This window comes from Oncorhynchus nerka, linkage group LG16 (genome assembly GCF_034236695.1).
Source record: "Oncorhynchus nerka isolate Pitt River linkage group LG16, Oner_Uvic_2.0, whole genome shotgun sequence".
Classification (NCBI taxonomy): Eukaryota; Metazoa; Chordata; class Actinopteri; order Salmoniformes; family Salmonidae; genus Oncorhynchus; species Oncorhynchus nerka.
Window position 1 is genome coordinate 1,589,722 of NC_088411.1, and position 25,525 is coordinate 1,615,246.

The 25,525-nt window shown below is 44.4% G+C and overlaps 2 protein-coding genes across 4 annotated transcripts in view; both read left to right on the forward strand.

Moving 5' to 3' along the window:
- The first annotated feature begins 1,125 nt into the window (after positions 1-1,125).
- Positions 1,126-22,263, forward strand: LOC115143884 (ATP-dependent RNA helicase DHX8). 2 transcript variants are annotated; one of them, XM_029684322.1, is made up of 22 exons: positions 1,126-1,300; positions 4,925-5,010; positions 7,987-8,059; positions 9,521-9,612; positions 9,726-9,829; positions 9,923-10,273; positions 10,584-10,728; positions 14,670-14,873; positions 14,964-15,051; positions 17,492-17,589; positions 17,702-17,849; positions 18,164-18,345; positions 18,457-18,651; positions 18,771-18,956; positions 19,054-19,264; positions 19,440-19,762; positions 19,882-20,037; positions 20,166-20,303; positions 20,395-20,523; positions 20,739-20,935; positions 21,045-21,224; positions 21,360-22,263. In XM_029684322.1, the coding sequence occupies exons 1-22, from the start codon at positions 1,192-1,194 to the stop codon at positions 21,577-21,579; spliced, it is 3,615 nt and encodes a 1,204-aa protein (XP_029540182.1). In that variant the 5' UTR covers positions 1,126-1,191; the 3' UTR covers positions 21,580-22,263. The 2 variants fall into 2 exon arrangements, with proteins under 2 accessions (XP_029540182.1, XP_029540184.1); XM_029684324.2 differs by lacking the exon at positions 1,126-1,300 and adding an exon at positions 3,543-3,750.
- Positions 22,264-22,362: 99 nt separating this feature from the next.
- LOC115143885 (ATP-dependent RNA helicase DHX8-like) overlaps positions 22,363-25,525 on the forward strand; it is a 36,101-nt gene continuing 32,938 nt past the window's right edge. Inside the window, exons 1-6 of one of the 2 annotated variants that reach the window (XM_029684325.2) lie at positions 22,363-22,813; positions 23,245-23,330; positions 23,436-23,505; positions 23,665-23,753; positions 23,888-23,985; positions 24,103-24,411. In XM_029684325.2, the coding sequence (XP_029540185.1) occupies positions 22,705-22,813; positions 23,245-23,330; positions 23,436-23,505; positions 23,665-23,753; positions 23,888-23,985; positions 24,103-24,411 (761 nt within the window). In that variant the 5' untranslated portion in view covers positions 22,363-22,704. The remainder of the gene's footprint in view (positions 22,814-23,244; positions 23,331-23,435; positions 23,506-23,664; positions 23,754-23,887; positions 23,986-24,102; positions 24,412-25,525) is intronic. The other variant, XM_029684326.2, reaches the window with a different exon arrangement.

Here is a 25,525-nt window from a genome sequence, read left to right on the forward strand (position 1 = left end):
CTCAGCTCCACTCTGCTGGGTCAGGTAAGGACAAGAGAGGGGGCCTCAGCTGCACCCCCCACAGATCCATTTCAAAACACATAGGAATATGTAGGCTACACCGTGCTGGAAAAGTGAAGAGGGAAGTGGGGGATGATTATACAAGCCCTTGGCTGGGACCTAAGCAGTGAGCCAGGGGGTAGAGAATGAACGGGGATAAAGGATACACAAATCTTTAATGAAGGAGGAGAGGAAAGAGGAGGGGGAGCAAGTGGGTCTCTTGAAGGGAAGGAGATGGTTCTCAGAGACGGCAGTGCAAAGAAAAAATTTGAAATTCAGGGCAGTCGGGTAACTCATCATACATAAAGACACGGAAACCTATTCAATTATCTCTAGGGTTATAAAAACCCATTAAAAGAGTGTGTCGTAAGAGAGATGATGCACTTGTGGCAGCAGCTCTTCCTAGATAGCAGTGGTTCAGTGCCGCTGCATGTTCAGGGTTGGGCAGGTTGCTTTCTAAATGTAATCAGTTACAGTTACAGTTACCTGGCCAGAATCTTATTCAGTAACAACTTTTGGATTACCCAAACTCATTTATGTAATCTGATTACTTTCCCTCTTTTATTTAACCTTTATGTAACTAGGCAAGTCAGTTAATTAAGAACAAATTCTTGTTTTCCATAATGGCCTAGGAACAGTGGCTTAACTGCCTTGTTCAGTGGCAGAACGATAGATGTTTACATTGCCAAGCTCAGGGATTCGATCTAGCAACCTTTCGATTACTCGTCCAACACTCGAAGCACTAGGCTAACTCGTGTATGTCTGTCACTGTGGCAGTCATAACATCCGGTCAGTGTCCATAGAGACGGTGTCCATCTTGGGAGAGCCCTAAAAACACGCCCCTTCGATACAGTTACGTCTTTTCGTAGCATATTAGGAGGATTTACGCAAGAAATTAGAATAATTAGGTTAAGATTAGGACTTGCGAAAATTCTCTGCTAATTTTACCTTCTACGAAGTGTCTTGTATCGAACTGGAGTGTTTTTAGGGAGTCCCCTTTTGGGAATGGTTTTAGCACCACCAGGTGACAAAATTGAAGAACTACACCACACACACTAATTTCCGGCAGAACCGGAAATGGTGTCATACTCCATCAAATTCCAAATATGTCTGCTGCTGGTTTCTTCTGAAAACAAAACAATCTCGTTGAGAATGGCAAACATCGGAGATAACGAGCTAGAACAGCTCGAATACCTTTCGTTAGTATCCAAAGTGTGCACAGAACTCGACAACCATCTGGGGATAAGCGATAAAGATCTAGGTATGAAAACCGCAAGTTGTTTAGCAGCTAACTAACCAGCTACATGTTAATTTAGGTAGCTAGCTATCGTTGGATAACTGTCTACGGTCTTATACCCCACATGAGTCCCAGTAACTCGCTTGGCACTGTTGTGGTTGTCTTGTTGCCAATACAAACGTATCCGGACTAACGTTAGTTAGCTAACCAACACAGCATTGACATCTGTCTGACCTAGCTAGCTAAATTTAGTTCTCAATCTCAAGGCGGCATTCTGGCTTCTCCCTGGCTACAGTTCTGAGCCAAAATTAGCTTCGCCCACGACTGCCTCATGTGAACTGCAATCCCGACGTTGTTTTAACGTTTAGGAACTTCAATAATCATTGGCACTTGTCTTCCATAAGCGATGAAGAATCCTCAAATAAAAAGATATACACTTACGGTATCCGTTTTGGACAGATACATAACGTTATAACTATGGGTGACTCAATCTACGAAACACTTCCGCTACACTTACACACAGGTGTTATTCGAATGCTAGATGGACAATTAGCACAAGTGGTCGCCTCTTGTCTTCTGTCTGTTTTTTTTTTTTAAACAATGTAACATGGATATGGCAGTGTGGGAACACTATATCAAGGTGTGCATCAATGTAATAATTTATTTATGTATATACACTACCGTTCAAAAGTTTGGGTCACTTAGAAATGTCCTTGTTTTTGAAAGAAAAGCACATTTTTGGTCCATTTAAAAGAACGCCAAATTGATCAGATACAGTGTAGACATTGTTAATGTTGTAAATTACTATTGTAGCTGGAAACGGCAGATTTTTTTAATGGAATATCCACATAGGTGTACAGAGGCCCATTATCAGCAACAATCACTCCTGTGTTCGAATGACACATTGTGTTAGCTAATTCAAGTTTATAATTTTAAAAGGCTAATTGATCATTAGAAAAACCTTTTGCAATTATGTTAGCACCGCTGAAAACTGATTATTAAAGAAGCAATAAAGCTGGCCTTTAGACTAGTTGAGTATCTGGAGCATCAGCATTTGTGGGTTCAATTCCAGGCTCAAAATGGCCAGTTTCAAAAGAAACAAAAGTTTATTTTAAAACTCATCAGTTTATTCTTGTTCTGAAATGAAGGCTATTCCAAGATCTCGTACAACGATGTGTACTACTTCCTTCACAGAACAGCGCAAACTGGCCCTAACCAGAATAGAAAGAGGAGTGGGAGGCCCCGGTGCACAACTGAGGAAGAGGACAAGTACATGAGTGTCTAGTTTGATAAACAGATGCCTCACGAGTCCTCAACTGGCAGCTTCAATAAATAGTACCCGCAAAACACCAATCTCAAGGTCAACAGTGAAGATGCAACTCTGGGATGCTGGCTTTATAGGCAGAGTTCCAGTGTCTGTTCTTTTGCCCATCTTAATCTTTTATTTTTATTGGCCAGTCTGAGATTTGGCTCTTTCTTTGCAACTCTACCAACGGAACATTTCAACAACTTTTCAAGTTTCGTCAAGTACAGTTGCAAAAACCATCAAGCTCTATAATGAAACTGGCTCTCATGAGGACCACCACAGAAATGGAATACCCAGAGTTCAAATCTAATTTTATTGGTCACATAATGTGTATAGCAGATGTTATTGCGGGTGTAGCGAAATGCTTGTGCTTCTAGCTCTGACAGTGCAGTAATATCTACCTAGTAATATCTAACATCGGTGCTTTTTGATTGCGCATCTGTAAAAGTTTGAGGGTTTTAGGTGACAAGCCAAATTTCTTCAGGCTCCTCAGGTTGAAGAGGCGCTGTTGCGCCTTCTTAACCACACTATCTGTGTGAGTGGACCATTTCAGTTTGTCAGTGACGTGTACGCCGAGGAACTTGAACCTTTGCGGTCCCGTCGATGTGGCTAGGGGGGTGCTCCTTCTGCTGTTTCCTGAAGTCCACAATCATCTCCTTTGTTTTTTTGACATTGAGTGAGAGGTTGTTTTCCAGGCACCACACTCCCAGAGCCCTCACCTCCTCCCTGCAGGCTGTCTCGTCATTGTTGGTAATCAAGCCTACTACTGTTGTCTGAACACTCTGTCATTTTATTTAGAATTCAAGGCACACTTGACCAATATGGCTACCACAGCATTATGCAGCGATATGTCATCCCATCTGGTTTGGGCTTAGTGGCACTATCATTCGTTTTTCAACAGCACAATGACCCAACAAACCTCCAGGCTGTTTAAAGACTATTTTACCAATAAGGAGAGTGATGGAGTGCTGCATCAGATGACCTGGCCTCCACAATCCCCCGACCTCAACCAAACTGAGATGGTTTAGGATGAGTCGGGCCACATAATGAAGGATTTTGGGATGAGTCGGACCGCAGAGTGAAGGAAAAGCAGCCAACAAGTGCTCAGCATATGTGGGAACTCCTTCAAGACTGTTGGAAAAGCATTCCAAATCCCATACACTTCCAGGTGAGGCTGGTTGAGAGAATGCCAAGAGTGTGCAAAGCAGTCAACAGGTCAAAGGGTGGCTACTTTGAAGAATCTCAAATATAAAATCTATTTTCACTTTTTTTTGGTTACTACATGATGTGTTATTTCATAGTTTTGTCTTCACTATTATTCTAAAATGTAGAAAATAGTAAAACTTTTGACCGGTAGTGTGTGTGTATATTTATGGAAGATGAGGTCAAAGATTTGTATCACTAACTCAACAGACCAGAGCCTGTCATTTCCAATGGGAGCAAATTAATCATAGTGGGCAGAACAAGCAAGGAGGTGGGCCCAGCCAAGCACAAGCTAGTGAGTTCCCATTGGCACGTTCTAGCATTTATTTGCATATTTTCGCGAGGGAACGCCTACCCTGATGTGTGCAATAACTCAATTCGCCCTTGCACTCCTTCTAAACAACACAATGTTTTGAAACTTTAGCGGCAGGGTAGCCTAGTGGTTAGAGCGTTGCACTAGTAACCGGAAGGTTGCAAGTTCAAACCCCCGAGCTGACAAGGTACAAATCTGTTGTTCTGCCCCTGAATAGGCAGTTAACCCACTTCCTAGGCCGTCATTGTAAATAAGAATTTGTTCTTAACTGACTTGCCTAGTAAAATAAAGGTAAAATAAAAAAAATATTAAAAAAGGGTGAAGTCTACAAAACACTCTGTTACAGATTCTAGTTTTTGAAAGAGAACTGTGATGGAGATCAAATGTTTAATCGATGAGTATATTTGCAGAATGTTGGCCAAATTCCATGTTCTCCCACTGCCGGTCACTTGGCTTCCTCATCACAATATTTGGTACTGAGTGGAAACGCCACCTGGAAGCTTCACATTTTATATATCCAGTGAACGATCTGGCTCATTGTTCTATATGTGATGAGGTCCTTATGCTTCCGATACCCTACCACAAGCAACGAGTGTTAATGGTCTTAACAAAACGTCCCTGTAAGAGGATCTCTTCATTCAATGACTCTTATGTGTAATGGAACTGAGTCATGCTCAAGGGCTATGTCTGACCTTAAAGTTGGCTAGCTAGCTGGCGTGATAGCCCTGTTTAACAAGCAAACGAGTACATTCTTAATGTTTAGGAGTAACATTACTTGGCTAATCAGGTTAACCCTGAACTAATGGGTCGTTTCTTTGCCACACAGCCGAGTTTGTCATCAGCCTTGCTGAAAAGCAACCAACGTTTGATGGCTTTAAATCACTTCTATTGAAAAATGGCGCAGAATTCACAGTAAGTACTGTCCACTGCTATCTACTGTCACTAGCTAGATAGCCAGCAGATCTGACCCACTTGTGTACAACTGCACTAGGGTTTAACGGACTTTCTGTGTAGATTAAGACACTGCGGAGCCTGCGCAAGATGTTAAAGGTTTGGAAAAAGCACATCAATCCAGGGATAAGAAATGCTTGTGCTGTTACACCGAGAAGATTGAACTACCAGCCAATAGCAGCCGATCTTCTCTGTGTAACAGTTGGGATAATGGAACAAGTCGGGAGTACAACACATTTCTCATCCCTGAATTGAGGTACGTTTTCCAAGCCATATCTCGCGCTGGCTCCGTGGTGTCTTAATCTGCACAGAACGTCTGTCCGACCCTAGTGCAGCTGTAAGCAAGCGGGTATGATCTGATGGCTACAGTTGAAGTCGGAAGTTTACATATACCTTAGCCAAATACATTTAAACTCAGTTTTTCACAATTCCTGACATTTAATCAGAGTAAAAATTCCCTGTTTTAGGTCAGGTAGGATCACCACTTTATTTTTAGAATGTGAAATGTCAGAATAATAGTAGAGTGATTTATTTCAGCTTTTATTTCTTTCATCACATTCCCAGTGGGTCAAAGTTTACATGCACTCAATTAGTATTTAGTAGCATTGCCTTTACATTTTTTAACTTTTAACCACAAGATTCCCACAATAAGTTGGGTGAATTTTGGCCCATACCTCCTGACAGAACTGGTGTAACTGATTCAGGTTTGTAAGGCGTTCTTGCTCGCACACGCTTTTTCAGTTCTGCCTACACATTTTCTATAGGATTGAGGTCAGGGCTTTGTAATGGCCACTCCTATACCTTAACTTTGTTGTCCTTATGCCATTTTGCCACAACTTGTCCATTTGGGAGACCCATTTGCGACCAAGCTTTAACTTCCTGACTGATGTCTTGATTTTGCTTCAATATATCCACATAATTTCCTCCCTCATGATGACATCTATTTTGTGAAGTGCACTAGTCCCTCCTGCAGAAAAGCACTCCCACAACATGATGCTGCCACCCCCATGCTTCACGGTTGGGATGGTGTTCTTTGGCTTGCAAGCCTCCCCCTTTTCCTCCTAACATAACAATGGTCATTATTGCCAAACAGTTTTATTTTTGTTCCATCAGACCAGGGGACATTTCTCCAAAAATTACGATCTTTGTCCCCATGTGCAGTTGCAAACCGTAGTCTGGTTTTTTTTTATGACGGCTTTGGAGCAGTGACTTCTTCCTTGCTGAGCGGCCTTTCAGGTTATGTCGATTTAGGACTTGTTTTACTGTGGATATAGATACTTTTGTACCTGTTTCCTCCAGCTCCAAGTACATTCATCTCTAGGAGACAGAACGTGTCTCCTTCCTTAGCTGTATGAAGGCTGCGTGGTCCCATGGTGTTTATACTTGCATACTATTGTTTGTACAGATTAACGTGGTACCTTCAGGCATTTGGAAATTGCTCCCAAGGATGAACCATACTTGTGGAGGTCTACAATTTTTTTTTCTGAGGTCTTGGCTAATGTCTTTTGATTTTACCATGATGTCAAGCAAAGAGGCACTGAGTTTGAAGGTAGGCCTTGAAATACATCCACAGGTACATCTCCAATTGACTCAAATGATGTCAATTAGCCTAACAGAAGCTTCTAAAGCCATGACATAATTTTCTGGAATTTTCCAAGCTGTTTAAAGGCTTAGTGTATGTAAACTTCTGATCCACTAGAATTGTGATTAAGTGAAATCTGTCTGTAAACAATTGTTGGAAAAATTACTTGTCATACACAAAGTAGATTTTCCTAGCTGACTTGCCAAAACTATAGTTTGTTAACAAGAAATGTGTAGAGTGGTTGAAAAACGAGTCTTAACCTCTTACCTCTACCTGGGACGCTTGCGTCCCAACTAGAGCTCTGGAAATGCAAATGCGCTACGCTAAATGCTAATAGTATTAGTTAAAACTCAAAAGTTCATTAAAATACACATGCAGGGTATCAAATTAAAGCTACACTCGTTGTGAATCCAGGCAACAAGTCAGATTTTTAAAATGCTTTTCGGCGACAGCATGAGAAGCTATTATCTGATAGCATGCACCAATACACTACAACAGAAAAGCACAGCAGGGGACGTAAACAAAATAATTAGCATTTCGGCGTTACACAAACCGCACAATAAAATAGAAAACAGTCATTACCTTTCACCATCTTCTTTGTTGGCACTCCTAGATGTCCCATAAACACTATTGGGTCTTTATTTCGATTAAATCGGGCCATATAAAGCCAAGATATCGTTATATGTAGACTGTGTGATAAACGAAAAAAACAGCGATTTCACAACGTAGTCATTTTTTAAAATTCAAAAAGTAGACGATAAACTTTCACAAAACACTTCGAAATACGTTTGTAATGCTACTTTAGGTATTAGTAAACGTTAATAAGCGATAAAAATCATCCGTAGGCGATGTACATATCATTAGCTGTCGTCTTGGAAAAAATTTCAGGAGAGAGCTCTTCCGGAATGATCTGGGCGGAGACCGGAGGTACGTCGTGCCCCTCTTTCGGTTCAACCAAGAATCAAAGAGGATTAAATTCACAAGATACTCGACTACATGGGGATGCTGTGGGAGTTGAATGCTTGGTCTTATCTAATTCGGCTCACTGTTAACAATTGCTGGAAGTGGCGCAAGGATATTTATTTCCATTTTCTGTGATCAGGTTTTCCTGCGCTTTCCGATGTAACGCACGTTATGTAATAGCCACAGTCGTGATTTAACCAGTTTTAAAAACGTCCGAGGGTTTCCTATACACACATTCTAACCATATGAACGTACTATATTCCTGGCATGAGTAGCAGGGCGCTGAAATGTTGCGCGATTTTTAACAAAATGTTCAAAAAAAGTAGAGGGTAGGAGCAACTAGTTAATGACTCGACTTTAACTACGTGTTCAATTTATTTTCGATCTTTCAGGATTCACTTGTTGGCAATTTGCTCAGACTTATTCAAACGATGCGGCCTCCATCAAAGACATCTACAAACAAAGGTATGTGAGCTATATTCCACCTATATCGTCTGATTTATGGTGATGTATGCTTTTCACTTACAATTGCAAAGCTATGGGCTTTGTGCAGTGCATTCAGGAAGTATTCAGACCCCTGCCCTTGACTTTTTCCACATTTTGTTACTTTACAGCCTTATTCTAAAATGGATTAAGTACATTTTTCTTCAATCTACACGATATAAAAAATGTACACATACCTAATGTAATTTTCGGGCCATTTGCAATGAGACTTGAAATTGAGCTCAGCTCCTTTTTCCATTGTTTATTCTTGATATTTCTGCGTCTTGATTGACGTCCACCTGTGGTAAATTCAATTGGTTGGACATGATTTGGAAAGGCACACACCTGTCTATATAAGGTCCCACAGTTGATGGTGCATGTCAGAGAAAAAAACCAAGCCACGAGGTTGAAGGAATTGCCCGCAGAGCTCCAAGACAGGATTGTGTCGAGGCACAGAGCTGGGGAAGGGTACCAAAAACATTCTGCAGCATTGACGTTCCCAAACTGAGCAATCAGGGCAGAATGGTCAGGAAGGTGACCAAGAACCTGATAGTCACTGATAGAGCTCCAGAGTTCCTCTTTGGAGATGGGCAACCATCTCTGCAGAACTCCAGCTATCAGGACTTTATTGGTGGAGTGCTCAGTAAAAGGCTTATGACAGCCCGTTGGGGTTTGCCAAAAGGCACCTAACGGACTCCCAGACAGTGAGACACAAGATTCTCTGGTCTGATGAAACCAGGATTGAACTCTTTGGCCTGAATGCCAAGCGTCACATCTGGAGGAAACCTGGTATCATCCCTATGGTGAAGCATGGTGGCAGCAGGATTGAGGGAAAGATAACCCGAACAAGGTACAGGGCGATCCTTGATGAAAACCTGCTCCAGAGCGCTCAGGGCCTGCGACTGGGAGCGAACAGAACAACAACCCTAAGCACACAGCCAAGACAACACAGGAGTGGCTTCGGGACAAGTCTCTGAATATCCTTGAGTGGCCCAGTCAGAGCCCGGACATGAACCCGATCGAACATCTTTGGAGAGATGTGAAAATAGCAGCGCAGCAATGGTCCCCATTCAACCTGACAGAGCTTGAGAGGATCTGCAGAGAAGAATGGGAGAAACTCCCCAAATACAGGTGTGCCAAGCTTGAAGCGTCATACCCAAGAAGTCTCGGCTGTAATCCCTGCCAAAGGTTCTTCAACAAAGTAAAGAGTCTGAATACTAATTTAGTTTTTTTCATTTGCAAAACATTTTACATGTTTTTGCTTTGTCATTATGGGTTTATTGTGTGTAGATTGTTACGTACCAGTATTATTCTATATTGATGGGAAAACAACAATTTAATCCATGTGGAAAATATAATGGCGTCTGACTACTTTCCGAATGCACTGTTTATGCTATTGTTACTATGTTGTAGACTTGCTGACTCTTTACTCTATGATTCTAGCTTTTGAGCCTGTGGTCAAGCAGAAGAGTGAGAAGGACAAACTGAAGGAGTTGTTTCCTGCGTTATGCAGGCCAGACGATCCGGCTCCTAAGGTAAGTCTGTGCTTTAACGTAGTTCATTTGCAGGTAAAATATACATTGTAGACTACTTTGGTTGACTGTGTGACCTACTGATATTTGGCCTACCATTTCTGACCCCCCCCAAGGCCATACTAGACGAAGACGACGTGAAAATCGCAGACGCTGCCATGAAGGAGTTGGAGATGTTCATGCCCAGTGTGAGTAGATCCGACTCAAAGAGCAAGAGCAGGTAAAGAGATTTCCCCAATTAAACTCTTATTGGCTTCAAGTGTACATTTTCCTCAGTTACATAGATTGGAGCTCATAGATTTGCATTCCTCAGGTCGGACAAAAAGAGGCGGCACAGCAGAAGCCGGAGCCGAGACAGGGACAGGAGGAGGCGTCATCGTTCTCGGTCCCGCTCTAGATCTCGATCTAGGGACCGTGATCGTCAGAGAGACCGTGAGAGGGACCGCGACCGTGGTAAGAAACGTGCGTCTCGCTGGAGTGAGCGCAGTCGCACCCCCAGCCCCCACAGAGACCGAGACAGGGACGCAAAGGAAGGCTCTGACCGGTGGAAGGACAAACACGTGGACCGCCCACCACCAGAGGAGCCTACCGTGGGAGACATATTCAACGGCAAAATCACCAGCATCATGCAGTTTGGCTGCTTCGTGCAACTGGAGGGGCTGAGGTCAGTAAAAGAGTTGTTAATGCCTCGGCAAAAGTCATTAATTCAATAGTGATGAACTTGGTTCGCGTTTGATTGTGCAGTGTTGAAAGCCTGGGGTGGCAGGGTAGCCTAGTGGTTAGAGCGTTGGACTAGTAACCGGAAGGTTGCAAGTTCAAACCCCCGAGCTGACAAGGTACAAATCTGTCGTTCTGCCCCTGAACAGGCAGTTAACCCACTGTTCCTAGGCCGTCATTGAAAATAAGAATTTGTTCTTAACAAACTTGCCTAGTTAAATAAAGGTAAAATAAAAATTATCTGTTTTGCATTGTAGGAAACGCTGGGAGGGGTTGGTGCACATCTCTGAGCTACGCAGAGAGGGACGTGTTGCCAATGTGGCTGATGTGGTCCAGAAAGGTCAACGAGTCAAGATCAAGGTGCTGTCCTTTACTGGCTCCAAGACCAGTCTCAGCATGAAGGTATGTGCTTTCAGGAAGTATTCATACCCCATCAAATTGTATTGGTCACATACACGTGTTTAGCAGATGTTAATGCGGGTGTCGCAAAATGCTTGTGCTTCTAGCTCCGACAGTGCACTAATATCTAACAAATTACACAACATATACCCGATACACACACATTTAGTAAAGGAATGGAATTAAGAATATAAAAATATATGGATGAGCAATGTCAGAGCGGCATAGACTAAGGATACAGTATATACATATGAGATGGGTAATGCAAGATATGTAGACATTTTTGAGTGACTAGTGTTGCATTTATTAGTGGCCAGTGATTTCAGGTCTATGTGTATATAGGCAGCAGCCTCTGTGCTAGTGATGGATATTTTAACAGTCTTATGGCCTTGAGATCAGTCTCTCGGTCCCATCTATAATGCACTTGTACTGACCTCGCCTTCTGGATGATAGTGGGGTGGTTGTTGTCCTTGATGATCTTTTTGGCCTTCCTGTGACATCGGGTGCTGTAGGTGCCCTGGAGGACAGTAGTTTTCCCCCTGTAATGCATTGGGCAGCCTGCACCACCCTCTGGAGAGCCCTGCTGTTGTGGGCGATGCAGTTGCCATACCAAGCAGTGATACAGCCCGTCAGGATGCTCTCGATTGTGCATCTGTAAAAGTTTGGGGGTTTTAGGTGACAAGCCAAATTTCTTCAGCCTCCTGGGGTTGAAGAGGCGCTGTTGTGACTTCACCACACTGTCTGTGGGAGTGAACCATTTCAGTTTGTCAGTGATGTCTACGCTGAGGAACTTGAAGCTTTCCACCTTCTCCATTGCGAGACTCCAAATGTGGATGGGGGGCGAGTAACAGTGGTCGAGTTTTGGCAGCGCAAGTCCTACAGTCGATATGTTGCTAGAATTTTGGCGTCCTTTTTCTCAAATTTGCTTTGTTAAAATCTCCAGCTACAATAAATGCAGCCTCAGGACATATGGTTTGCATAAAGTCAACTGGAGTTCTTTGAGGGCTGTCGCAGTATCAGCTTGAGGAGGAAATATGCACGGCCGTGACTATAACCAATGACAATTCTCTTGGGAGATAATACGGTCTGCATTTGATTTGAGGTATTCTAGATCGGGTGATCAAAAGGACTTGAGTTATCACAATTACACCATGAGTAGTTAATCATGAAACACACCCCCGCCCTCCTTCTTCCCAGAGAGATATTTATTCCTGTCTGTGCGATGAACTGAGATTCCAACTGGCTGGACTGATTCGGACAGTATATCCCGAGAGAGATGTTTCCGTGAAGCAGAGTATGTTACAATCCCGGTATCTCTGGAAAGAGACGCCCTCCATGAGCTCCTCAACTTTATTATCTAGATAGTAATATGCTTGGAAGCGGTGGGTGGCGTGTGCGCCTCTTAAGTCTGACTAAAAGACCACTCTGAGTACCTCTCCTTCGCCGGAGTTGTTTTGGGTTCTTGAATCAGTTCATTTGCCCTGGGGGGTGCGAACAATTGATCTGCTTCAGGAAAGTCGTATTCCTGGTAGTGCTAATGAGTTACCAGCGCTTTGATATCCAATAGTTCTTCCCGGCTGTATGTAATAACACAACATTTTCTGGGCTAACAATGTAAGAAATGATACATAAAAATAAAAAAATTCTGCAGAGTTTCCTAAGAGCAAGAAGCGAGGCAGCCCTTTATGTCAGTGACATTTTTGACTTATTCAGAAGGTTGTTACAGCCTGAATTCAAATTGGATTAAGTGGATTTTTTCCCCCTCACCTATCTACACACAATTCCCAATAAACTTGTTTTTCGACATTTTTGCAAATGTATTAAATTCATTAATCTAATTTACATAAGTATTCACATCCCTGAGTTAATAAGCACTTTTGGTGGCAATGATAGCTGCTTTGAGTCGTCTTGGGTATGTATATCAGCTTTGCACATCTGGATTTGTGGATATTCTCAAGCTCTCTTAAGTTACAATAGATGGAGAGTGGTGGTGAACAGCAATCTTCATGTCTTTCCACAGATTTAATGGGATTCAAGTCTAGGCTTTGGTGGGACCACTCAGACTTTCACATTCTTGTTCTGAAGCCATTCCAGCTTTGCTTTGGCTGTATCCTTGGTGTCATTGTCCTGTTGGAATGTAAATCTTCACCCCAGTCTACCGTAATTGCTGGACTATTAAGCGCACCTGAATATAAACCGCACCCACTGAATTATTAAAAAATATGTATTTTGTACATAAATATGCCGCACATGTCTATAAGCCGCAGGTGACTACCGGTACATTGAAACAAATGAACTTTACACAGCCTTTAAACGAAACACGGCTTGTAACAAAAATTAAAACAGTAGCCTACCAAGAAAGTCATTGGTCACTATCTTCCTCCTCCTGTGCACTGAAACCACTGAAGTCATCTCCTTCGGTGTCGGAGTTGAATAGCCTCAGAATTGCTTCATCCGATGTTGGATCGTTTTCATTGTCGCTCTCGTCACTTTCATCCGGAGGCAAATACCCCGCTGAGCTCATGCTGCCCCTTCAACACGCAGCAGTCCAGCCTTTCGAAACCCGTTGATGATAGTGGATTTTTTGACAATGCTCCACACTGTCAGGACCCACTGGCAGACTTGACCATAAGATGCTCTTCGCCTGCGGCCCGTTTTAGTGAAGGATTTCTCCCCACTTGTCATCCAAGCCTCCCACTGAACAAGGAGCGCCACCTTAAATGCACGATTTACACTGATGTCGAGTGGCTGCAAATACTTTGGGCCATCTGCTTTTCTTCCCTCTGAAAGCTTTTGTTGTCTTTCTGCACTGAGTCAGTTCCTCACGCTGCTGTTTCCAACGTCTTATCATCGACTCATTAAGGCCAAGCTCCCATGCAGCAGCTCTATTTCCTTTTCCAACAGCCAGATTTATCGCCATCAACTTGAAAGCTGCATGATATGCATTTCTCCCTGTCTTTGCCATGATGAGGGTGACAATTACTACCGTAATCAGAATGATGGGAAGTTTGAGCGCGCTCGATTTACGTCACATTATGTGATGGTGCTCAGTTTTTTGGCGGCATGAATCTTGTGAAAGCGGGAAAAATCCATAAATTAGCCGCGTCATTGTATAAACCGCGAGGTTCAAAGTGGGGGAATAAAGTAGCGGCTTATAGTCCGGAAATTGCGGTAAGTTCATTTACATTCTGAAGCAAGTTCTCATGAAGGATTTGCCTGTATTTGGTGCCATTCATCATTCTCCCTATCCTTACCAGTCTCCCAGTCCCTGCTGCTGAAAAGCACCCCCATAGCATGATGCTGCCGCCACCATGCTTCACGGTAGGGATGGTGTTAGACGGGTGATGAGCTGTGCCTGGTTTTCTCCACACAAAGTGCATTTCATTCAGGCTAAAGAGTTCCATTTTGGTCCCATGAGACCAAAATGTGATACCACAGGGCAAACCCTATGGTATCGCAATACTACTTGGTATCACATCATTAGTAAATGTTGGTGTTCTGACAAACACACTGAAAATAGATATTTTTCACGCGGAAATTTGCATCACCTTTTTGGGCGCTCACTAGTTTTTATTCCTGTAATCATGTTGGTAAAAATTTGGGCATTTAAAGTAATTTTCCTGTTGAATTTTTTTTTATATTTATTATCTTAAATGTATATTTATTTTTTGACAACTGCAAACTTCAAGGAGTTGGTTTGTCATTCCCCTTGCTTGAGGAACAAAAGAGAAAAGCCACCCCCCCCCCCACACTCGGGTGCTATGGAATGACTCACCTTGTACCACATATTGAGATGTACCCTTTCTGTTCAGAAATCAGCTGTTAAATGAGGTGAAAAGGAGACTGGAGGCCACTAAGTTTAAAAGACTTTGGAACTTTTGGAAAGCACTATGAACGACCTGTTTAATTATTACTGAAACACTGGCACTCCTCTTCGTTGACAGGATGTGGACCAGGAAACTGGGGAGGACCTGAACCCCAACAGAAGGAGGAACCAGGGCCCTGATGGTGAGGAGGAGAAAATCATGAGGAACCCCGACCGCCCAACCAACCTCAACCTGGGCCACGCCCCTGAGTTGGAGGATGACACACTGGAGCGTAAGAGACTGACCAAGATATCTGACCCCGAGAAGTGGGAAATCAAACAGGTATGTGTGCACACAGAGTTTTTATCAAGACCTCTTGACTGTTATCAGTGTGATTTTTGATCTAATAATGCTATTTTCTTCTGTTCTCAGATGATTGCTGCTAATGTTCTTTCTAAAGAGGAGTTCCCTGACTTTGACGAGGAGACTGGTATCCTCCCCAAAGTTGATGACGAAGAAGGTAAAACATGTTATTGTGTGTTCCACAGCGGATTGGTCAAAGCAAGCTTTGTGATTTGCTTGAGACGTGTTCTAAGCCATACTAAAAACTGTTTAGCACGGGTGAGCCTATGATGCAAAAATGGGCATCTTTTTTTCTGTTCCATCTGAGAAATCCCTGCCCATCCACTGTCTCATCGGCCCAGCCAGCCAATTCATTAACTTGATCTCCACTGTAAAAAAAAAAAGTATGTCGACGTTATTTCCTCTCGCTTCTAGCCTATCATTTGGTTTGCAACAACAGGGATTTGTATAAACGTTGCTGCCAGTCTCTCGACATTTGCAACATTGTATCAATATTGAAATTCGATCTCCACTGTCTTATTGAGAATGAACGTGTCAGGACGAGACAGTTATCTTTTCGCAGGCAGTCAGTCATGAATCTGCATAATATATATATATACTGCTCAAACAAATAAAGGGAACACTTAAACAACACAATGTAACTCCAAGTCAATCACACTTCTGTGAAATCAAACTGTCCACTTAGGAAGCATCACTGATTGACAATAAATTTCACATGCTGTTGTGCAAATGGAATAGACAACAGGTGGAAATTATAGGCAATTAGCAAGAAACCCCCAATAAAGGAGTGGTTCTGCAGGTGGTGACTACAGACCACTTCTCAGTTCCTATGCTTCCTGGCTGATGTTTTGGTCACTTTTGAATGCTGGTGGTGCTTTCACTCTAGTGGTAGCATGAGACGGAGTCTACAACCCACACAAGTGGCTCAGGTAGTGCAGCTCATCCAGGATGGCACATCAATGCGAGCTGTGGCAAGAAGGTTTGCTGTGTCTGTCAGCGTAGTGTCCAGAGCATGGAGGCGCTACCAGGAGACAGGCCAGTACATCAGGAGACGTGGAGGAGGCCGTAGGAGGGCAACAACCCAGCAGTAGGACCGCTACCTCCGCCTTTGTGCAAGGAGGAGCAGGAGGAGCACTGCAAAATGACCTCCAGCAGGCCACAAATGTGCATGTGTCTGCTCAAACGGTCAGAAACAGACTCCATGAGGGTGGTATGAGGGCCCGACGTCCACAGGTGGGGGTTGTGCTTACAGCCCAACACTGTGCAGGACGTTTGGCATTTGCCAGAGAACACCAAGATTGGCAAATTCGCCACTGGCGCCCTGTGCTCTTCACAGATGAAAGCAGGTTCACACTGAGCACATGTGACAGACGTGACAGAGTCTGGAGACGCTGTTGAGAACGTTCTGCTCCCTGCAACATCCTCCAGCATGACAGGTTTGGCGGTGGGTCAGTCATGGTGTGGGGTGGCATTTCTTTGGGGGGTCGCACAGCCCTCCATGTGCTCGCCAGAGTTAGCCTGACTGCCATTAGGAACCGAGATGAGATCCTCAGACCCCTTGTGAGACCATATGCTGGTGCGGTTGGCCCTGGGTTCCTCCTAATGCAAGACAATGCTAGACCTCATGTGGCTGGAGTGTGTCAGCAGTTACTGCAAGAGGAAGGCATTGATGCTATGGACTGGCCCGCCCGTTCCCCAGACCTGAATCCAATTGAGCACATCTGGGACATCATGTCTCGCTCCATCCACCAACGCCACGTTGCACCACAGACTGTCCAGAAGTTGGCGGATGCTTTAGTCCAGGTCTGGGAGGAGATCCCTCAGGAGACCATCCGCCACCTCATCAGGAGCATGCCCAGGTGTTGTAGGGAGGTCATACAGGCACGTGGAGGCCACACACACTACTGAGCCTCATTTTGACTTGTTTTAAGGACATTACATCAAAGTTGGATCAGCCTGTAGTGTGATTTTCCACTTTAATTTTGAGTGTGACTCCAAATCCAGACCTCCATGGGTTGATAAATTTGATTGTTGTCAGCACATTCAACTATATAAAGAAAAAAGTATTTAATAAGAATATTTCATTCATTCAGATCTAGGATGTGTTATTTTAGTGTGTGTGTTTATTTTTTTGAGCAGTGTGTGTGTGTATATATATATATATATATATATATACCCACACACGTCACTAGAAAAGCCGGTCCAGCTAAATGAAAGGCAGCTACTTTGCTATTATAGCATAGTCTGACGTGACTGTGTTAGTTGTAGTTGGCTAGGTAGCAAGCGAGGGATAATAGCTTTGCCAGCCAGCATGGCAATGGAACATTTAGATTGGAAAATATATATATATATTTTCCAGACTCGTAACCCATTGTAGAAAAGCAATTGTACACTTGAGGTTGTGTAAAAATGTTTTTTTTAGCATGATTGTGCTAATCTGCGGTACTCTGCTCCGCCTCGTACCTATGGCCGCAGCACAGCCGTGCTAAAAGAGTAATTTAGCACGCCCTCGTGTACATTTTCTTCATAGAAAACCACTGTCGGTTTAGATTCACATTGAAGTATTGGATGCTGATTTGCCCACCACTTTCTTTCAGATGAGGACCTGGAAATTGAGCTGGTGGAGGAGGAGCCTCCGTTCCTGAGAGGACACACTAAACAGAGTATGGACATGAGCCCTGTCAAGATTGTTAAGGTATGTTTCCATGTCCTCTTGATCAACCTACTTTCAAGGCAATTTTGTTTGAGTGTTTTCATTCTGTTTAGTAGTGTGAACAATTGCAGCTCACTTTGTTTCCCTCTGTCAGAATCCAGACGGCTCGCTGTCCCAGGCTGCCATGATGCAGAGTGCTTTGGCTAAGGAGAGGAGGGAGGTGAAGCAGTGTCAGCGAGAGGCTGAGATGGACTCTATCCCCATGGGCCTGAACAAACACTGGGTAGACCCTCTGCCTGATGGTAAGTCTGTATGGAAGCACACAGTAATCCTCAACACAGTCTCAACACTTCCTCCAGTGTAGCAGCAGCGGCACTCAGGGTTTGCAGGGCTGGAGATGGTTATCTGTTTTTTTTTAGCATCCTAACAGGCCGGATAGAGTGGCCTGCTGTAGTTTGCCATGTCCTCCATGGCCCAGGGTTACAGGGGAGGCTTTGTGGGTGTAAAGGTTCCTCCCAGGGTCCTAGACTGGGTCTGGATCACCAGTCATCTGAAGGGGTGGAGGTTAAATATCACACCAGTTCATCTCAATTAAAGACGCTTCCCTCTTACACAGTTGATGGAAGGCAGATTGCAGCCAACATGAGAGGAATTGGCATGATGCCAACTGACATCCCGGAGTGGAAGAAACATGCCTTTGGGGGCAACAAGGCCTCTTACGGCAAGAAGACGGCAATGTCCATCCTGGAGCAGAGAGAGAGCCTGCCCATCTACAAGCTCAAAGAGCAGCTCATACAGGTTTGTGCAAAAGTTAGCAAATTATATATCGCTAGTTATTTCTATTTCAACAGCTGTTTTTGACCATTTATGGCATAACATTTTGCTCACATCTCTGCTTCTCTATTACAGGCTGTCCACGATAACCAGATCTTGATTGTTATTGGAGAGACTGGTTCTGGGAAAACTACCCAGATCACCCAGTACCTGGCCGAGGCGGGCTACACCACTCGGGGGAAGATCGGCTGCACTCAGCCCCGTCGTGTGGCAGCCATGTCTGTGGCCAAGAGAGTCTCTGAAGAGTACGGTTGCTGTCTGGGCCAGGAGGTGAGTGATCTCCTGGCCCACGTGACCATGAGACGATGACGAATACATCTGATCGCAGAACAATCTCAAACGTCTGGCCCTAGTTATTTCTAACTTGTGTCTCCGTTCTTCTACACCAGGTGGGCTACACCATCCGTTTTGAGGACTGCACCAGCCCTGAGACGGTGATCAAGTACATGACAGACGGTATGTTGCTGAGAGAGTGTTTGATAGATCCGGACCTTGGCCAGTACGCCATCATCATGTTGGATGAGGCCCACGAGAGGACCATCCATACCGATGTACTCTTCGGTCTGCTCAAGAAGGTATACCAGGGTCTTGTTTCCCCTTGACTTCAGGGTCTAAACATCGCTAATATTTTAAAGGAAAGTTTTGTATTAAGCTAACTCTCCCCCTTTTCAGACAGTGCAGAAACGCACAGACATGAAGCTGATTGTCACTTCAGCCACGCTAGATGCCGTCAAGTTCTCCCAGTACTTCTACGAAGCGCCCATCTTTACCATCCCAGGACGTACCTATCCAGTGGAGGTGCTCTACTGCAAAGAGCCTGAGACGGACTACCTGGACGCCAGTCTCATCACAGTCATGCAGATCCACCTGACCGAGCCTCCAGGTACGGTTTTAACAAAGGTTAAACCCAGTCTATAGTCTAACTGTAATTCATAGTCATTGACCTAAATCACTGCATGAATGCAAATCCATTGCTATAAAATGTCAGTTTGAAATTCACCCTTGATTGTGAAGAGTTATCAACCTTCTTTATGTCCTCTCTCGCTCCTTGTTTGCAGGTGATGTCCTGGTGTTTCTGACGGGTCAGGAGGAGATTGACACCGCTTGTGAGATCTTGTATGAACGGATGAAGTCTCTGGGACCTGAAGTGCCCGAACTCATCATTCTACCTGTCTACTCTGCGCTGCCAAGCGAGATGCAGACCCGTATCTTTGACCCTGCTCCCCCCGGCAGCAGAAAGGTTGTCATTGCCACTAACATTGCTGAGACGTCTCTGACCATTGACGGTATCTACTACGTTGTGGACCCAGGATTTGTGAAGCAAAAGGTGTACAACTCCAAGACTGGTATTGACCAGCTGGTGGTGACTCCCATTTCACAGGTAGACTGGTTAATCACTCAGTTCATATTTATTTTCTAAACCTACCAAGATTGTAACCCCTCTCTCTCTCAAGCAATTACGATTTGGTATGCTAAGGGCTTCAATGTAACTTCTGTTAGGCCCAAGCCAAGCAGCGGGCTGGTAGAGCTGGAAGAACTGGCCCAGGGAAGACCTACAGGCTGTACACCGAGAGAGCATACAGAGACGAGATGCTCACCACCAACGTGCCTGAGATCCAGAGAACTAACTTGGCCAGCACTGTGCTGTCACTCAAGGTATGCATACAGTCACAAAAGGGGATAAACCTTGTCTCACTGTACATTCTTCTGTGATCTATACTTGTCTGCTGAGACCTACTCCTCCCGTATCATCCCCTGATGTCCCTTTCTCCATATTCCTTCAGGCCATGGGCATCAATGACCTGCTATCGTTTGATTTCATGGACGCTCCACCCATGGAGACTCTGATCACTGCCATGGAGCAGCTCTACACTCTGGGGTCTCTGGACGATGAAGGGTTGCTCACTCGTCTCGGACGCAGGGTAAGAGTTTACACCAAAAAAAGGAGACTGTTGTTAAGAAAGGCAAAAGTGAGGATGAATTACCAATGAATTATTTCCATCTCTCTGTCAGATGGCGGAGTTCCCTCTGGAGCCCATGCTGTGTAAGATGCTGATCATGTCCGTCCACCTGGGCTGCAGTGAGGAGATGCTCACCATCGTCTCCATGCTGTCTGTGCAGAACGTCTTCTACAGGCCCAAGGTACGGCAAATCACAAGACTCATAAACACTGAAATAAGGTCATATCACTCCTCTGGGTATCCTGATTAGATCTTTTTTTTTTTTTTTTTCTTTGCAGCACAGTTGAATGTTGTTGAGGTTTAACATTATGGTTGGACACCTCAATGAGGCAATTATATGGTGTGCCATTGTTGATCATTTGATGACTAACAGTTCTTTTATTCTCTGTGTATCAGGACAAGCAGGCCCTGGCTGACCAGAAGAAGGCCAAGTTCCACCAGGCCGAGGGAGACCACCTTACTCTGCTGGCTGTCTATAACTCCTGGAAGAACAACAAGTTCTCCAACCCCTGGTGCTACGAGAACTTCATCCAGGCCCGTTCCTTGCGCAGAGCCCAGGATATCCGCAAACAGATGCTGGGTATCATGGACAGGTAGGTTCCACTGTCCATTTGATGATCAAGGTAATTGTATGTCTGGTAAAGAAACGTCACTTACTAGAAATCTTCTCACACAAATCCAAAAACGTTTACCTCTTTTCAGACATAAACTGGATGTGGTGACTTGTGGAAAGGCCACGGTGCGTGTGCAGAAGGCCATCTGCAGTGGTTTCTTCCGGAACGCAGCCAAAAAGGATCCCCAGGAGGGCTACCGTACGCTCATTGACCAGCAGGTGGTGTACATCCACCCCTCCAGTGCCCTGTTCAACCGCCAGCCTGAGTGGTGAGTCGACCCTCATTTCTGATTACCACTGGGACTAGTGGATTAGTCACTAGTTTACATTGAATGTCAACTGTTACTGAGCCATCCTGGACATTATTTTCCTCTTGCCTGATACTCTTATTCCTCTCTCCACAGGGTGGTGTACCATGAGTTGGTGCTGACCACTAAGGAGTACATGAGGGAGGTGACCACCATTGACCCACGCTGGCTGGTAGAGTTCTCGCCGGCCTTTTTCAAAGTGTCTGATCCCACGCGTCTCAGCAAACAGAAGAAGCAGCAGCGCCTCGAGCCCCTCTACAACCGTTACGAGGAGCCCAACGCTTGGAGAATCTCCCGCGCCTTTCGGCGGCGCTAGAATGTGCATCTTGTATTGCAACACAGAAAGAGAGGGACACATTCCTATATCAGCTGGTTGAGAAATACCATGGAGAGACATTGTCTGCCAACAGGCCTTTTTAGCTGTAACATGCGATTTGATAAAGCTGGGTCATTATCTACTTGTTTTGGACATGTGTAAAGTATGTGTTATATGTGCTCAGCTTTTCTATTAACTACAATTCTATAATTTTGAGCTGAATTCTGGTAGGCTGAATTCTTTCTCTTGACCTGTATAGCAGTCAACTATTAAAATGAGGTCATTGCTCTCCTGTCCTTACAGGCTTACCTGGGTAACATGAATAAAAATGTCTCATCCCCCTGAGGAGAATCAATCTTATATTTGAGTATCATGGACAACGAAACATGTTTGTTTTACTTGAATGTCACATCTGACCTGTGTGTAAACTTCTGAAAAATGATAAATTGAATAGGAAGGGGACTGGGCAGTAATTTGACAAGGCAGTGAACGTCTTTGTTTAAAAAGCACAGTGCTCTGAGACAGTTTGTCTTTTATAGTAGGCTATATTTTTATACAATGAAGGGAGATACCAGGATGGAACTTAATACTTGGGCATTGTCTTTGGTTTAGCTTTGTGTGATTGCTTTACTGTGCTAGTGTAATCCTAACATTTTCTGCACTCATTAAATGCATGTTCTCATACTTTTTGTTTCTAATGTTTCATTTAGAAATGTTTTGACATCCACACTGGAGACCACATTGTCAGTTTTGTGGCTCCTGAGTGGCGCAGCGGTCTAAGGCACTGCTCAGTGCCAGAGGTGTCACTACAGACCCTGGTTCGACTCCAGGCTGTATCACAAGCCGTGATTTGCAGTCCCATAGGGCGGTGCACAATTGGCCCAGCGTCGTCCGGGTTAGGTGGTCATTGTAAACAAGAATTTGTTTTTAAACTGACTTGCCTGGTTAAATAAAGGTTAAAAAAATGAACTTGGAGTTTAGGTTGTCATATTGGCAATGAGTTTACCCCCACCTGGTGACCAATAAAATAATTACCCGGAAGTGTGGTCTAAGTTCAAAGTTCGTAACGTGCGTGTTACCAATGCCTGCGTTTTCTCAAAAAAACAAAACAAAACACTGGACACAATGGCAGACTTTGGAGTTGAGGAGCTTAAGCGGCTTGAATACCTGTCTTTGGTGTCCAAAGTGTGTACAGAACTTGACAACCATCTTGGTATATGCGAGAAAGATCTTGGCAAGTTGAATCGTCAAACACTACTTCTGTCACCCCACATTTGGAATAATCTTACTAGCTTGCTGCTAAGCTAGCTATCTTAGCTACCTTTGGTTTTAGCTAGCTAACGTTAATTTGACTCCCGAATTCCGATTGTAAAACGTATTTTTATTTAGTCATAACGTTATCCAATGTAACGGAGATGTTTACTTTGCCTTGAAAGTGTGGTGGGTGGTCTGGACCCCATACCATGTTTAAGCATGTGCCATTTCCCTGAGTTCTATAAAAGCTAGCTAGTTCATGTTTCATGTGAGCATTCTTGGCAAAACAAGAAAAAATCATTTGCTGCTGATCAGTTATTTATGATATTGGCATAGTTACCCTAAGCGAATACAGTAGCCTACCATTTGTTTCTCTCTTCTGAAGTGTATTATTCTTGCTGTCTCTTTTAGCTGAGTTTGTCATCTGCCTTGCTGAAAAGCAACCAACATTTGATGGCTTCAAATCACTTCTGCTGAAAAATGGAGCAGACTTCACAGTAAGTGTTTATAGTGTGATGTAGCTGTTTGATATGTTTCAAATTAGCCCGGGCCATTCAATACTCTTTCTTTCTGGTTTTGAATCCACTTTCACTCTTTCATAGGATTCTCTCATCAGCAATTTGCTCAGACTTATTCAAACTATGCGGCCGTCAAAAGCATCTACGAGCAAAGGTTAGTTGATCATATGCTGTGTATAACTCTGGTTAGTGTCGAATGCAGCTGATGTCTTACATTCAAGTATGATTTATACAATGCTGGTATACAATTTGATATACTGTGTCTGATTATTTGAAAATGTCATACTGAATCTCTTTAATCTTATGGTGGTAGCCTCTGAGCCTGTGGTCAAACAGAAGAGTGAGAAGGACAAACTGAAGGAGATGTTTCCTGGATTGTGCAGGCCGGACAATCCAGCTCCCGTAAGTCTCTCAGAAATTAGTACATACATAGTGGCTAAACAAGTACGGTTAAACAAGGCGCTGCTATTACGTCCCACTCCCCACACATAGCATATGGTTGTCAGTAGACCAATGCTCTCTAACAACACCCACAGATTCCGCTAGAAGACGATGATGTGAGGGTAGCAGATGCTGCCATGAAAGAATTGGAAATGTTCATGCCCAGTGTTAGTGGAACACAGTCAACGAGCAGGTAAAGACATTTTGATAATTCAGGGTTTGCAGTTTTACTGGTGCACTATGAATAGCAAAACCCTGAATTGGATGAAAAATAGGTACATTTTTATTTATTTTATGGCTCTTGTTTTAGGTTGGACAACAAAAGGCAGCGAAGCAGAAGTCGGAGCCAAGACAGAGACAGGAAGAGACGCTCACGCTCTCCGTCTTGCGACCGTGAGAGGGACAGAGACTTCAAACGTGGTCGGAAACGTGTTTCCCGCTGGAGTGATCGCAGTCCGAGCCCCTCCAGGGATCGAGACATTGAGGTTGGTTCTGACCGCTGTAAGGACAAACACATGGACCGGCCCCCACCAGAAGAGCCTGCTGTAGGGGACATATTCAACGGCAAAGTCACCAGCATCCTGCAGTTTGGCTGCTTCGTGCAACTGGAGGGACTGAGGTTAGTAAAGAGAATAGGAAAATATCAAATCAAATCAAATTTATTTATATAGCCCTATATGTGGGGTGGCCAGTCCTCTCCTGGCTGTGCCGGTTAGAGATTATAACAGAACATGACCAAGATGTTCAAATGTTCATAAATGACCAGCATGGTCAAATAATAATAATAAGGCAGAACAGTTGAAACCGGAGCAGCAGCACAGTCAGGTGGACTGGGGACAGCAAGGAGTCATCATGTCAGGTAGTCCTGGGGCACGGTCCTAGGGCTCAGGTCCTCCGAGAGAGAGAAAGAAAGAGAGAATTAGAGAGAGCATATGTGGGGTGGCCAGTCCTCTTCTGGCTGTGCCGGGTGGAGATTATAACAGAACGTGGCCAAGATGTTCAAATGTTCATAAATGACCAGCATGGTTAAATAATAGAAAGGCAGAACAGTTGAAACTGGAGAAGCAGCATGGACTGGGGACAGCAAGGAGTCATCATGTCGGGTAGTCCTGGGGCATGGTCCTAGGGCTCAGGTCCTCCGAGAGAGAGAAAGAAAGAGAGAAGGAGAGAATTAGAGAACGCACACTTAGATTCACACAGGACACCGAATAGGACAGGAGAAGTACTCCAGATATAACAAACTGACCTTAGCCCCCCGACACATAAACTACTGCAGCATAAATACTGGAGGCTGAGACAGGAGGGGTCAGGAGACACTGTGGCCCCATCCGAGGACACCCCCGGACAGGGCCAAACAGGAAGGATATAACCCCACCCACTTTGCCAAAGCACAGCCCCCACACCACTAGAGGGATATCTTCAACCACCAACTTACCATTGTGAGACAAGGCCGAGTATAGCCCACAAAGATCTCCGCCACGGCACAACCCAAGGGGGGGGCGCCAACCCAGACAGGCTGACCACAACAGTGAATCAACCCACTCAGGTGACGCACCCACCCCCAGGGACGGCATGAGAGAGCCCCAGTAAGCCAGTGACTCAGCCCCGTAACAGGGTTAGAGGCAGAGAATCCCAGTGGAAAGAGGGGAACCGGCCAGGCAGAGACAGCAAGGGCGGTTCGTTGCTCCAGAGCCTTTCCGTTCACCTTCCCACTCCTGGGCCAGACTACACTC

Bases quoted from the DNA above. Each gene is read 5' to 3' on its own strand.
- LOC115143884 (XM_029684322.1), top strand. From the start codon at position 1,192: ATGGCAAACATCGGAGATAACGAGCTAGAACAGCTCGAATACCTTTCG. The intron at 1,301-4,924 runs GTATGAAAACCG...TTTGCCACACAG, and splicing joins GATAAGCGATAAAGATCTAG to CCGAGTTTGTCATCAGCCTT. The intron at 14,874-14,963 runs GTATGTGTGCAC...TTCTGTTCTCAG, and splicing joins AGAAGTGGGAAATCAAACAG to ATGATTGCTGCTAATGTTCT.